The sequence below is a fragment of the Coffea eugenioides genome, chromosome 4, assembly GCF_003713205.1.
Source record: "Coffea eugenioides isolate CCC68of chromosome 4, Ceug_1.0, whole genome shotgun sequence".
Taxonomy (NCBI): Eukaryota; Viridiplantae; Streptophyta; class Magnoliopsida; order Gentianales; family Rubiaceae; genus Coffea; species Coffea eugenioides.
Window position 1 is genome coordinate 42,839,379 of NC_040038.1, and position 15,708 is coordinate 42,855,086.

At 35.1% G+C, this 15,708-nt stretch overlaps 1 protein-coding gene across 1 annotated transcript; it reads right to left on the reverse strand.

The window, feature by feature from the left end:
- Positions 1–10,084: 10,084 nt before the first annotated feature.
- On the reverse strand, positions 10,085–12,830 carry LOC113769425 (monomethylxanthine methyltransferase 2-like). Its single transcript, XM_027313871.1, has 4 exons — positions 12,756–12,830; positions 11,552–11,956; positions 11,145–11,405; positions 10,085–10,447 (listed from the first exon to the last, which is right to left on the reverse strand). The coding sequence occupies exons 1-4, from the start codon at positions 12,828–12,830 to the stop codon at positions 10,085–10,087; spliced, it is 1,104 nt and encodes a 367-aa protein (XP_027169672.1).
- Between the last annotated feature and the right edge of the window lie 2,878 nt (positions 12,831–15,708).

Genomic DNA, 15,708 nt, shown 5'->3' on the forward strand with positions numbered 1-15,708 from the left:
ACTTGTTAATGTTTATTAAATAATATAAATTGTTACTTGATTGTTCTAATTTCTTTGTATTTTCTTGTTAAATATATTTGAAACATCAAATATATATAAATATACCTTTATTAATATCAATATGTTATTGGATATTTTATACTCCCTCCGTCCCATTGATAGTGTCATACTTTCCTTTTTGGTCTGTCCCAAAATTAATGTCACTTACCACAATTGGCAATAAAAACTTTCCCCCATTTCCATCTCATGCCCTTAAATATACCAGATTCTTTTAAGATTTTGATGGGCCCCAAAAAATTACAAGGATTGCACTTGATATGCGTGAGTTTCACAGCAAATGGAAACAATGGTCGTGCAAAGAACATTCCAAAAAAGCGGCTGAGACATTGTTTGAAACATGGGTCCCACAGGTCTGTCACCACTCCATTATCATTCTAATAGTCAATAAGTTACGCTGCTCCATAGAAACCGGATAGGGGCATTGCTGGAAGTTACACCAAAATCGTTTGAAATCCAGACACTGTTGAAAATAAACACAACTCCCGAAGTGCGACAATTATTTCGGGACGGAGGGAGTATACAATAATTTAATTTTTAAATAATTTTTATTTATGACGTCATCCGGTTCGACCCCTATCGACCCCCGGTCGAATCCATTGACCCCTGACCCCTGACCTCGGCCGAGTCGATATCCGGTCCGGTTCTGAAAACATAGGGAGTAATTAGCCAAAAGAAATAGAGTTGGCTTTATGGTCTTTTGGTTCGGTCTAACTCTTGTAGACACACCTGCTGTATTATCATTTATGAAATAGTTTGACTTCCAATTTAGCGGTGCTATGGAGCCTGCCTTCAAATGAGTGAGTTTATACTACTTAGCATATCTTTTTGTGTTCCTGCTACAATGGATAGATTATTTCTGCACAATTTCTGCTTCCAAGATATCTGAATCTTTTCCATATAGTTATCTATAAGGTTAAATTATTTTTGTTTAAACAGTCAGAATTGTCTTCTCCATACAATAACAAAAGGAAACAAAAAAAAATTGGGGGTGCAACTCAAACACTGACGGTAAGTGATGACTGCTTGCTATCTACAACCTTGTTACCAATGTCACTTCCCAAATAGAACCTCCTCCACTATCACAGACTTTTATGATTTATTTTTTGAATTTTCTTTATTTTCCCATATATTGTTAAACTGAATATTCAAAAGAAGATGAATTATGATTTCATATTTTTGTCTTTTTTGCTTATAAAAATTTCGATTTTTAAGCCTGTTTTGTATCAATTTTTTTCCCTTATAAAATTTTTTTTTGCTTATTAGCTCAACGCTAATAACAAATATCATGAAAAACTACGATGATTAATATTGTTGAATCATAAAGTTTTAGTGTGAAAACATATGTAGAAAGATTCTTATATATGTAAATATAACAGTTTACTATTAGCCTAGATAATCACTATTTTTTTTTAACTTTGATGTGTTCAACTGCAGCAATACTGTATTTTCAATTTATCATGACCCTTTTGAAAACATACCAATTATTATATCTGGGCAACCTCGCGCCTCACGCGAGACCCAAATTAACTAGTATACACAAGTGTGCGAATCGTAAGAATGAACAGTGAATTTCGTCCCCTATCAACAGCAATTGTTTGTGGATATCTTCGTCATTTCGCACGCATTTTATGCTCATGGGTTGCTGCACTGGCACATATGTTTGGCTGGAATTGGCTGCCGCCTTTTTCGTTGACCATATGACCTCTGGATTTCACTTTTGTCCTTGATGGACTAACTGGCCGCGACGAATACAATTGGCTTTATGGTCCTTTACTCTGTTCTAGCTGTTTTGGATAGCTTTATGACGCCATTCCGTTTTAAATGTTTCATATTTCAGAGTCTTGGAAGTTTGTATGACGTCTGTCTCAGAAGAGACTTCCATCAATAACTGATGTTTGATGTTTTTAATGCACAATTAACATCAATAAGTGAATTGCTTATCTATTTGAATGATTTGTTTTATGTTGACTAATAATACTTTCTTTCTTAATCATGCAGCTGAAAAGTTTGATTAAGCAAATTTTTTATTCTTCACCTCAATGATTAATTATCTCTTATTTCATATAATCCAATTGATTATTGTGTATCATATTTTCTAATTCAGGTATAGTTTCATTTCTGCTGGTTAACTAGAATACCAATAAATTAGAAAGGGTGAAATACAAAAAACCCCCGTTCTGGTTAGAAAAATTGACACGAAACCCCCTCATTGTTTAGAAATACCCACTTAACCCATTGTGCTTTGGACTTGTTTGAATTTTACCTGCTAACCAATAGGGAAGCCAGTAACAATATAAAGTACTAAAAATACCCTCATTTATAATATCTGAAAAGATATAGATGCAATTAGCAGATCTTGAGCGGCACTTTATGTGTAGAGAGAGAAACCCTAAACCTACAGTCAAGTTTCGCTGCAATCAGCATCGCCTTCCATGGCACAGATAAACAACGGGATTTTCGTGTGTAGCTCGCAGATGAAAAAGACGTTTCTGTGCAGATCGGTCGAGGGTTGCTACGCATCGAACATAACGATTAACGAGGTAATCTCAAATTTGAATCCTAAATTTCAAAGAAGTTGATTGGTTTGATGGCAGGTGTTTTCGTAGTAAATTGTTGGGGATATTTTGAAACTTGGTAAAAGAAGTGTCAATTTTGGCTTAGTTAGAAGTTTTTCTGACAATCTTTGTTGGAAATTTTTTTTAAAAATTGCTAAATACGCAAAAAAAATAGAAAAGAATGGGTCTTTTTGAAGTAATCAGGACTATTGTGATCTATACTGGTATTGATTATGTTTTTTATCCTTCTAGATAAGTGTGTTAATGTTGACTGTATTTTTTTGAAACCGAAAGTGTATGAAATATTGCATGTCCTTTTCGATACATCTGAAAATGAAATTAATAAATTAATCTCTATTACTTTGGTTTAGGTGTATAAGAATGGGAGATAATCCATTTAAGACCATAGACATACACATGCATTATGGTGAATATTTCAAATGAAAACCGAGAATTAGATACACTGGCGAACATATGAGGGTATTTTGTGAATGGTGCCATGATGAATTATCTCCATTTGAGTTTCAAAAAATTTATGACACAATTGAGCGCGGCATAACAAATATGAATTTTTGGTACTCTATCCTCTTTCATGACCTTGATGTTGGTGTTGTTAGCATTGAGGATGATGTCGACATCGAGTTATTGACAACATGTTATGAGGGGCTTCCAGAAATGCACATATATGCTGAGAAGGGGCCTAATCCCATTGAAGTTGTGTCTCCGGATGAAAAATTACTATACAAGAGAATGGCTTGTGATGGCCTACTTGCACTTCCATATCATGACAATTTGCATGCTGAAATTAGTTCATCCTCAGCTGTTAAAGGCAGTGAAAACATTGACCTTTTAGTAATTGGGAATGAGAACAATAATGACATTCCACACACTCACTCTACAGGAAAGGGAATTCGTGATGAAGGGTCATCACAAATGGAGTCGGATCTAACTTTTGTGGGACCACATAGAGAAGAGATATATGATGCAACTAACAAGTCCAAGAAAAAGAAGACAACAAATGATAAATAAGCTAAGTGGCAAAGAGTAAAGTTAAGTGCAAGAAAGTCAGTCAGACAGTTATTTAAAGAGAAAGAAAAAGTTGATACATCCACATAGGTCCAGTAGTCTCCCACAAGGAATTCAGCAGAAGAAACAACAGCTGAGAGAGATCTAACAGAAGAAACAACTAATTTTAGGGAGAAAAAATAGTTCATGAAGGTGGAGAAGAAGATGATGTCAAACCAGATTATTCAGATCTTCCTTGACTAGCTAAGAGAAGCACTAGAACGGCCTGAAGATGATGACATATTTGTAGGTTTAAATGATCAAGGATCAACACAGGCATCTATAAATCTAGGATCTGCAAATTCTGTTGGAGTTGGTTCAGAGTAGCAACAAGAAAATTAGCAAGCAAAAGCTAGAAAACAAGCTGATTTAGATCAACAAGAAGAAAATCAGCAGGCCCAATCCAAAAAACAAACTTTAGCAATCGCAATAAAAAAAAAAGCAAAGAAACAGCCCATGAACTGGGGAGTCAACCAACATCAAGTGTGGATGATAGCTGCCGTGCCAATGAGCAGGAAGAGGACTGGAATGAGCCAATAGAGGATGATGAAAACATGTTTGACAAAGGGATAAGATCTGATGATGAAATCATCTCTGGTTACAATTACTTCAATACGGAGGAAGAGTTTAAGAAAGAGCACTTTGAACTAAAGGTTGGCCATAAATTTACTAGTTTCTATAAATTTAGAGAGGCTTTGTTGGAATAAGAAATTAGGGAAGGATATGAGCACAAACACATCAAAAATGAAGGCTCTCGAATCACAACTAAATGTGCAAAGGGGTGCAGTTGGAGAATTTATGCAAGTAGAATCTAGAGAACAAAGATATTTATGATCAAAACTCTTAAGGGAGAGACCATTGTGGTAGGGATTACAGCAATAGATATGTCACTTCAACATATCTAAGTAATAAATTTCAAGCCAAGGTGAGGGATGATCTTGGGTGCAATATTCCTGGCATAGTGAATGAGACAAGAAAACTGTTTATGATAGATATTAGTCAGAAAAAAGCTGCCAGGACAAAGCAGAAAGCATTAAAGGCACTGAGGGGAAATGACATGGAGCAATACCACAGACTTTAGAATTATGTAGCTATTGTAAAAAAATCCAATCCTAAGAGTGATATTTCATTACAAATTGATAGGTGAAATATTGAGGAAAGGGTTACATTTTAGAGGATATATTATGAATTAGGTGCTCTAAAAAATGGTTTCCTAGAAGGATGCAGACCTATAATAGGACTAGATGGTTGCTTCCTGAAGAATTCCTTTGGAGTTCAGTTACTTACAGCCCTGGGTATGGATGCCAATGAAAATATGTTCCCTATTTCTTTTGATGTTGCGGAGGTAGAGAACTACGACAACTAGAGTTGATTTTTGCGGGAATTAATCACCCAAATTGGAAGAGGAAATAAAGGAGTGGCTTACACTTTCATTTCGGATAGGCAAAAGGGTCTTGTCCATGCAATTGAGTTGTTCCCTGAATCAGAGCACATATTCTGCCTGAAACATATGTTCGACAACTTCAAACAAAGATTCAAGAATGATGACCTTAGAGACATGTTTTGGGAAGTTGCTGTAGCAGCAAGTATGTCGGAGTATGAAACTGCCTGAGCAAATCTTGAAAGGACTGACCCACAGGAAGGTGACAAGCTAACAGCTATAGGATGGTTCAAACAGTTGCCTCCAAAACTATGGTTCAGAGCCCACTTTAGTATAGCTTGTAGGAGTGACACATGCAACATGAGCGAATCATGAAATAATTACATTCTAAAAGCCAGAGGTGAGCCAATAATAATAATGTTGGAGTGGATTCGAAAGAGATTAATGCAAAGGTTGGTAACCAAACGAGAGGGCATGCTGAAACATGGTGGCACTTTATATCCAAAAATTCATGAGAAGTTAGAGAAACTAAAGATAAAGGCAAGAAATTGTATTGCGGTTTATGGAGGAAATGGGAATTTGGAAGTTGATGGTTATGGAAGGACAAATGTTGTCAATTTGAAGATGAAAACATGTACCTGTGGTCATTTTCAACTTAGTGGCATTCCATGCATGCATGCGGTTGCCTGCATTCAGAGCAGAAAGTTTGAATTCGAGCAATATATTGATGTTTGTTATCATAGGGAAGCATATTTAAAGCCCTACAACTTCACAATTAATCCTACTCCTTCGAAACAGTCTTGGATGGATAACAAAATGCAATATTTGAACCCACCATTGAGAAAAAACAGCCTAGAAGGCCAAAGAAACAGAGAAAGAAGAGTCCAAAAAAGTTTGCAAATCAGCAAAAAACAAGTAGGAAGGGTCTTGCAGTTTACTGCCGGAGGTGTTTGAAATCTGGACATAACATAAGAACCTGCAAATCAGCAATTCACCCTAAGTCCAAACTTTACAAAGGAATGTAACATTCTAAAACCAAATCAATTCTTTAGTTTGTTTTGTTGCTACTTATACACTCATTCATTTCGATTTGAACTTTAGGCACCTGAAGTCGGTCCAATAGTTTCAAATGCAAAATCCATAGCTTCTATAACTCAAGCTAGTGTCTCCAGTACTACTAATACTACTCTTTCGCAGGTATTAGTTCTTAATTGTCTATTTTTAGATGCTACGATCTACTTACATACTAATCATGAGGGCTTATATGCAGGAACCAATTCAGTCTATAAGTGGTACCAACCATGAAAGCTAGCAAAGTAGATCCTTAAAGAGGAAGCAACCATCTGCAAGGATGTCAAGGCTGCGACATTGTGGTTCCAAGAGACCAAGAAAATGAACTGCAGTTATTTCCCTTTTGTTGGTTGAATATACTGCTTATGTTAACTAGAAAACTCAGATTTTTAGCTATGTTTTTGTTGATTGATACAATTATGGTATGGATGTGGCAATATGCTGCCTTGTTGTGGCTTTTGTGACAGTATTACTAGTGAATCTTTTTGAGATTGGATTGTAATATTTATTAAAATTAGAAAACTAAATTTTTTGGCCATGTTATGACAAATTGATACCATTGTGGTATGGTTGTGGCAATATGCCACGTTTTAATGGTCGTGGATAGCAGTATTGAGGGTCATATCTTTGCTGAAGATGACTTAATTTGACAAGTTCTATATCTTGTTTGTGATCTTTATTTGGTGATTTGATGATATTATTTTGACCAAATTATTTATCACTTTTGCTTTTCTAATCATGATTAACCGGCCATTAATTGTGATAATTTTAAGGTGTTAAGTTTGCAATAAGAATTGAAATTTAGCACTAGTTCAAAGAAGTGATAAACCTAGGGAGTTCACTCACGAGAGTAGATGAGCACCTTTGTGGGTTTAGTGATTTGTTTCATGTAATTTTATAGAAGAAATGAAGTTGTAGTTAATTTCATAATCCCGAGAGTAGGTATGGTTTAGTTACAAGTATAGTTGATTCATTACGAGAGTAGATTTCACATACATTAGGAAATTACGCCATAACTAGTCAAGATAATAGCATTCACTTAACCGGTAATCTCATTTGCAAGAGTAGTAAGAAATTTCATATCTCTAGGAGTTTTCTAGTGTTATTTTCATTATTTTTATGTTTATGATAGTTTAGATAATAAAGGAGTTCGAAAATCACCGGTAATTGAAAATCTTCTCTGTGGGATCGACTCTGAATACCCTATACTCGCTCTCGACTAGTATACTTACGAAAAATCGCATGTGGGATATTTAGAATTTATAAAAGTAAAACTTGATTGTGGATGAACAAATTGTATATGTGTATCCCGCGCTCGTCAATGAGCCAATAATAACAATGCTGTAGTGGATTTGGAGGAGATTAATATAAAGATTGGTAACCAAACGAGAGGACATGCTGAAACATGGTGGCACTTTATATCTAAACATTCATGAGAAGTTGGAGAAACTGTAGATAAATGCAAGAAATTGTATTGCGGTTTATGGAGGCAATGGGAAGTTGGAAGTTGATGGTTATGGAAGGACAAATGTTGTCAATTTGGAGATGAAAACATGTACTTGTGGTCATTTTCAACTTAATGGCATTCCATGCGTACATGCGGTTGCCTGCATTCAGAGCAAAAAGTTGGAATTTGAGCAATATATTGATGTTTGTTACCATAGGGAAGCATATTTACGGCCTACAACTTCACAATTGGTCCTATTTCTTCGAAACAGTCTTGGGTGGATAGCAAAATGCAATATTTGAACCCACCATTGATGAAAAAACAGACTGGTAGGCCAAAGAAGCAGAGGAATAAGGGTCCAAATGAGTCTACAAATTAGTAGAAAGCAAGTAGGAAGGGTCTTGCAGTTAACTGGTGAAGGTGTTTGAAATCTGGACATAACATAAGAATCTGCAAATCAACAATTCACGCTAAGTCCAAACTTTACGAAGTAATGTAACATTTCAAAACCAAATCAATTCTTTAGTTTGTTTTGTTGCTACTTATACACTCATTCATTTCGATTTGAACTATAGGCATCTAAAGTTGGTCCAGCAGTTTCAAATGCAACATCCGTAGCTTTTGTAGCTCAGGCTAGTGTCTCAAGTACTACTGCTACTACTCTTTCACAAGTACTAGTTCTTAATTGCCTATTTTTGGGTGTTGTGCTCTACTTACATACTAACCATGAGGACTTAAATGCAGGAATGAATTCAGCCTATAAGTGGTACCAACCAAGAAAGCCAGCAAAATAGATCCTCAAAGAGGAAGCAACCAGTTGCAAGGATGTCAAGCCTGCGACATTGTGGTTCTAAGAGACCAGGAAAATGAACTGCAGTTATCTCCCCTTTGTTGGTTGAATATACTGCTTATGTTAATTAGAAAACTCAGATTTTTTGCTATGCTTTTGTTGACTGATACCATTATGGTATGGATGTGGCAATATGCTGCCTTGTTGTGGCATTTGTGGCAGTATTACTGGTGAACCTTTTTGGGATTGGATTGTAATATTTATTGAAATTAGAAAATTAAATTTTTTTTGCCATGTTATGGCATACTGATACCACTGTGGTATGGTTGTGGCAATATGCCATGTTTTTATGGTTGTGGATGGCAGTATTGCTGGTCATATCTTTGCTGAAGATGTCTTAATTTAACAAGTTCATTGCAGTGAAATCTCGGGTCTTTTAAGTTTTTTGTGATGTATTTTTTCAATGTCCTGCAACAAAAGCAGCTTCATTCGTTCTTCTTAATTGAAACCTGAATGTGTACTTCATTACATGCAATATGTGGCAACATATTGGACATGACAAAATCTTCTATCGTGCCCAACTCCCTCATTTTCTACATATTTTTTACACTACAATTTGTCCCAACTCCAGATTCTGCTACAATACTTTTACACTACAATTTGTCCCCAACATTCATCTCATACATATAACAATTAGTGACAAAAGAGATACAACTACATACACCATCATCATCATCTTCATCAGCCCCATCATTGCTTTGACATTATGAATTTTCAACTGTAGTCTCATAATGATGTTATAGTTGTTACTTTCCATTCCTTGCTTAGATGTGAAAAATCTTTCCACCGTTGCAGGTCCAGTTGGTGAAACCTTTTCCACGTATGGACTTTGGCAGGATGATTCATTAGTGCCTTCCTCTCTACTAATTGGGCTGCACCATGCCCAAAATGAACAAGCACCATTTTCACATATAAAATACAACATACATTTTGATGGTTTCTCAGATTCCACTACCTTGATCTTTGCTTTATTCTTGCAGAAACATCATTGGTTCTGGTAACTTAGGTCCCTCGATCCACTGCCAAAGTTTTGGGAGCTTGACATTTTCGGCTTCTCCCTTGAATAAAGCTTTTTTTTCCCCCTCCAAAGTTGTGCTACACTCTTACAAATTTTTGTCTTAGTTTTGCATCTCTCTGCCCAATTTTTTCATTTGCAAAACTACAACTATGGTGGGTTTCATTTGTAAAGGACATGGAGGGCAAAATTAGAATGAAAACTAGTATCTTATTTCATAAATAAGTCTCTTTCAATCACCAGCGACCATTAGGTCACGTCAGTGTCACTCGCTAGCTTCTCAGCCGGTTAGCAGGTAAAATCTAAATAAATTCAAAGTACAAGGGGGTTAAGTGGGTGTTTCTAAACAATGAAGAGGTTTCATATCCATTTCCGTAACCACAGGAGGGTTTACTATATTTTACCCAATTAGAAATAATGATGTGAGCCACAAGTGTCTCTAAAGGAGGCAAGTCTTACAAGAAGTTGATAAAACAAAATAACAAGCCCGGGAGTGGAGACCCATAAAATAAAAGGTTCGAGACGAAGCTATAAAAATCCACATGAAGACGAATTCTCGTTTCAATTCATCTGTCTGATTCATGAAGACATTTGAGGAGCCATGGGTTCCGGTATCACTTTCTGTAGTTTAACGATCGTATCACTTTTTTCCAAGGGAAACGACCAAATTATCAACATAACCCTTTCCTACCTCCAGATGTTCAGATAATTTCTTTGCTAACCTGCGAAAAAATTCATCCATGATAGCGTCGCCGAAGTGACTGGTTAGGATAGGTTCCAGTATGGCTCTTAAGCTCGCAGCCACATACTCCCCCCTGATGTAATTATCTTCCGGTTTCTTCTTAAAAACCTCCATGTAGAAATCGTCCCAGTGCAACTTAAATGTCTCAAGACTCAAAATGTTGAAGCTATTTTCATTCTCAATTATGCTCCTTAGTTCCTCCATTGATGGTCCGTAAAATGGAATGTTGAACGCATCTAAATTTGCTTCTTCTATCATTCCCTGGATCAGACAACGAAAGAAAAAAGAAAAGAAGTGGTGCGAAAGAAGAATTTAAGGCTCCTGTCACAATTCCATTATTCATAGAGCCAGAGCTAGTTAAATTAATTGAGCACTAGCATATCAGTTAAAAATCTAATATGAAACTAATTGGGGTTGGAAAACTTTTTAACACATCAACTAGTGACAATAATTTCCATTGTCATTTGAGGTGATTGAGTTTTGCACACTTGGCATGATGTTTGCTTTAGATTGATAGGAACTTTGCAACTTGCTACTTTTGAGGAAATTTTGTGAAAGAGGTTTTTTTTTTTTTTTTCCCTATTGAAAGCAAACAATTAACTTTGTGTAATCTAGAAATTTTTCTACACCTACAATATATATATATTAAAACAGTTTAGATGCATGTCACATTTACAAAATTTAGAATTCAAATTAAAATTATGCATATGAGTTATGTCTTTATACATTGTACATGAAGGAAAAATTTGTCATTTACCATTAATAACTCAAATTTTTATTAATTACTCAGAAAGGCATCCCTTTCACCCATTTCTCCATACTGTTGGGGGATTAGATTATTCATAAAGTCTTCTAAATAGAATAGTGGTGTATTTTATTTTATTTATTTTTTGCAAAATACTTCATCCCAAAACTCTTGATAGTTTACTCCAGTGGTAACACGAAGAGAAACACCTACCTGCATTACCATGTCGTTCAGAGTCATCCCAACGGACACCCAGTGATCAAAACTGTCATTCTCATCCATCTTTCCTTGAAGAGTGAGAAATAAATGTCCCTGAGGAACCATCTCCGTAGAGCGCATCCTCAAAAACAATGTAAAATCTTTTCTAAATTGATCCAAGAATGCCTCGTGCACACCGGGCGGACTTGTGACAGTATAGCAAATATTGCGTTTGTTCGATCCCCTTCCTGATTCAACTTCCAATTCCCTAGGAACCTGCAGCCAATATCTGTCTGTTTAATATGCTATTTCTTGTTTTTCTTGTTTTCTTGGTTTTAAGCTTCCTCAAAAATGAAGCCCTTTTGAATCACATAGGTATTGAATGTACCTAATGTGGGCAAAAAGATTACAGAATTACTAACCTGAGACAACCAATGGATTGAATAAGAAGAGTGTATAAAATGGGTGGAATGATCTGGGAAAAGTCTGCCGTAGAAAGAACCAGGCGTAGCTGCAACAAAACATGATCCGCGTTTGCTTCCATTTTTTTCAAGTTTATCATAAAACTTGCTTAATGACCTGAAAACGTTGTTAAAATCATTGCCCTCGAGGTCATTCAAGAAAACTTCAATTGAAGGCGGTTTATGTCCCAATTTATGATAAACTTTGTGAATACTTTCTATCATATTCTCCGCTGGCACCAAGGCGTTAGGTCCCGAAGAGCATCCCAGATCTGCTATTCTTATGCACTTTGCACTTGGGTAAGAGTGAAACAACTTCTCTATGCTTTGTACAAGAAAATGCTTCACCTTCATTATCACCAACTTCTGGAAAGAAAATGATAAGAGGGGGAAAAAAAGAAGCAAAACATATAGTATGAAAACAAAGCAGATTTGAGGAAAGAATTTGAAGTCCATTAGTAATAGAAAAAAATCTGAATGAGAAAACAATATCATTGAAGCAAGGTAAACATGATTATCTGATATTATGATGGATTTGATGTGCATTCTGCAAAAGCGTCGTCTGTGGTAGAGGCATCTAGCATTGTGAATGCGAGCTGGACAAATGCCAGGAAAAGAAAGCCGATCATTTAACTCTTTTGCAGGCAGAACCATAGCTGGCAAAACTTATGCTAATTTTCTTAGTTAAACTTTGGCACTTGCTGATTCCTTTAGCAATATCCTAGAATCATATATCCAAGAAATGCCAATGGTGTGAGGCGAAACTGCATGTGCCCCCGCAACACCAAGCACAAATAGTATAATGTTCTTATTGCCGAAGAATCCAAGATCTCAGTGAACTCGGATGTCCGCGCAATTTAGAATGTAAGCACAATAAGCTTACATTCTGCAAACGCAAAGACCTTGGTTTCAGAAGCCTGCCCCCGAATCAATCGTTTTGCAGAACGATTTACATATCTATTACAATTCTACATATCTATTACAATTCTAGAATTTCCACTAGATGGATCAGTAAAAGTTCAGTCAATTTGCTATCAAAAACTTGTGCAAACAGGCTTGGGATCCATATCCACCCATATGCCCTTATCCAAAAGAACCCATTAATTAAGCCTTGGAATTATAGAGAGAAATCTATATAAATGGACAACAGATGGTGGTTACTTACTTGCCCTGATGAATTTTTGGCATAGCTTGCATCGTCGTCCCCTTTGTTCATGTGCAGAACACGTTGCACTTCCATTGCTCCTGAGTAGAACGTCTAGTTTCAATGAAAATGTACGTACATCTGATGTAGTTATTTGTATATTTATATTCATATATTCATTGTAGAAGTCAAAACCGACTTTTCGATTAATATTTTACCAGTTGGCAATTTTGGTTTGGAATTCTCTAGGCCCTTGTTTAGTAGTATCCCTACAATAATAGTAGAAGTATGGTTTAGTGTAAACAATTTAGCGTCACTTTTTGTGATTTCAATTTTACCCTTCAAATTAACTATTAATTAATAAACATATATATCATGAAAGCATAACTACTTAATCGCCGATATACCACAGTTCCTTAAACTCCACAACTACAAAAGAGATTCCAAGTACACAAAAGAGAACAAATATATGAGATTGAAAACTCTACTACTAATGTTGTCTTCTAAATATTGATGACAACAAACCAATAATGAAAAAAGTAGTAATATTTTACTTGAGTATTTTTAAATTATTAAAGATTTATTGAAACCACAATATCTAGCATACTCAACTCCAAGGGGTTAATTTCACTTTGCATTTGACAACTATATTTGAATTTCCGCTTTGCACCTTTTAACTATATTTGAATTTTCACTTTGGCCCCTACATTTTACATAAAAACTTTAATTCCTAAAATATAAATTTTATCTCATTTAAGTACACTCATTGATGAAAGTGATAAAATATTAAACTAAGTTAGACAAATTCATATTCTAGGGACTAAAGTGGAACATATTTTATATGTTAGGGACTAAATTGAGACAAACTAATTATGAAAAAATAGTACTCCCTCCGTCCCATTGTTAATGTCATGTTTCACCTTTTTCATTGTCCCAAAATTAGAGTCACGCTACACTATTTTCCTTCTAACATTCCGTCCTTGCCCTCATAGTGCATGTGCTAGAAAATCCAAATAAATTTGGTGGGACCTGCTATTTATTATCCATTTGGAGAAGCTAGAGGAGTACGTGAGACTAACTCTCACTTTATAAGGCCAATAATAGTGCGTGTCTCTAACATACAAAGGGATGCTTTTGGTTAAGATGGGACCCACGAAATCATTACTCCATGAAAACACAAAGTGCAGCTGACCATTGTACTTGCGACGGGGTAAATTTGGAACAAAGGCTTGGCTGTCAATAATGATACCACTGTACATAAAAAGTTGCATTCCCTATAAACGTCTCTAATATTGGGACGGAGGGAGTAATATTTTACTTGAGTATTTTTAAATTATTAAAGATTTATTGAAAGCACAATATCTAGCATACTCAAACCCAAGGGGTTAATTTCACTTTACATCTTTCAACTATATTTGAATTTTCTCTTTGCACCTTTTAACTATATTTGAATTTTCACTTTGGTCCCTACATTTTACATAAAAACTTTAATTCTTAAAATATAAATTTTATCTCATTTAAGTATACTCATTGATGAAAGTGATACAATATTATACTAAGTTAGACAAATTCAGGTTCTAGGGACTAAAGTGGAACATATTTTATATGTTAGGCACTAAATTGAGAAAAATATTATATTTGGGACAAATTTTATACGGAAAAGCGTTCAAAATATTTATCACATTTTGCTGAATAAATTTTTTCATCCTTCACTGATAGGGTGTGTAATTGATATTAAATTTGTGAATATTTTCCCTTGATATTTGTCAAATATTACATTATTTGATGGATTTTATTTAAATTTGACAATTGGTACTAATTATAGGAATTTGGCTAGCAAAAGAGTAAAAAGTATTTTAATGAAAATTTTTAGCCAGTTCCTCGTGGCCGCGCCTAAAGGTAGCCTACAAGTTTGGAGAAGTCGGCTTCAAATCCTCTGTCCCCAAAGTAGTCTCTGTCCCCTCTGTCCCTTATTTATACAGCTGTCACGTGTTTCTAATCTTTTGTTAACCCAAACTCAAATAAACCATGGGTTTGTTTGCATGAAAAGCAAGCTTTTAATTAGATATTATGCTGATATAATTTTTTTTGAGTCTTGATGATATAATTATTCATTTATATTTTTTATTTTTAAGCATGTGCATGAAGGTCCTACTGGTAGTAGAGATGGTTTAAACATATGGGAACCAAATAGCCAATGTATGTTGTGCTCAACGCAATTGTCACAGGTAATATTTTCTTGTTTATAATTAAATTTTAGTTATTCCAAAATTCACTTGTTTGCAAGAAATAGTTATTTAATCTAAAATTTATTTGAGTTTGGGTTAACAAAAGATTAAAGACACGTGACAGCTGTATAAATAAGGGACAAAGGAAACAGATACTACTTTGGGAATAGAGGATTTGAAGCCGCTACCGAGGCCTATTACGTGAAAGAAGATGACTTGAATCACGGGTCAATGACATATATAATCCAATTTTAAGTAGAAATTTTAAAATCAGTCCAAGCTTTTGAGGTCTTTTTAAAGTTGAGACTTTACCTTACCACTTCAACTAACAAATTTTATATGTTACGAAGCCTTCATTTCGGAGATTGGCTTCCAAGCCCACAATTGACTTTGACAAGGAGTTGTCCTAGGTATTACTTGCATTTTGTCTGCTTGTCAAAAAGAATATCGCTTAAAAGACATCATTCCAAATAAAGTAGATAGTTTACAATTTTGCTAACCAAATACATTTACCGAAGTCTTAAAAATAGGAAGTCATGTAGACAATGAACCAAGGTTTTGAAACTCAAATCGTTCCTTGACCCAAAAAAATGACTAAGTCAAAAGTCACTAGTCTAACCGTTGGGCTGATCATAATTAACTCATGACAATATTAATACGTCATAAATACTTTTATATTTATTAATTATCTAAAATATTAAAAAAATTGTAAATAATTCACTCTCATGCTATAAATGTTCACTTCA

Excerpts from the sequence above, each read along its gene's own strand:
- LOC113769425 (XM_027313871.1), bottom strand. The coding sequence starts at position 12,830 with ATGGAAGTGCAACGTGTTCTGCACATGAACAAAGGGGACGACGATGCA. Across the intron at positions 11,957-12,755 it reads CCAAAAATTCATCAGGGCAA|AAGTTGGTGATAATGAAGGT; the intron begins GTAAGTAACCAC and ends TTTTCTTTCCAG. Across the intron at positions 10,448-11,144 it reads TGAACGACATGGTAATGCAG|GGAATGATAGAAGAAGCAAA; the intron begins GTAGGTGTTTCT and ends TGTCTGATCCAG.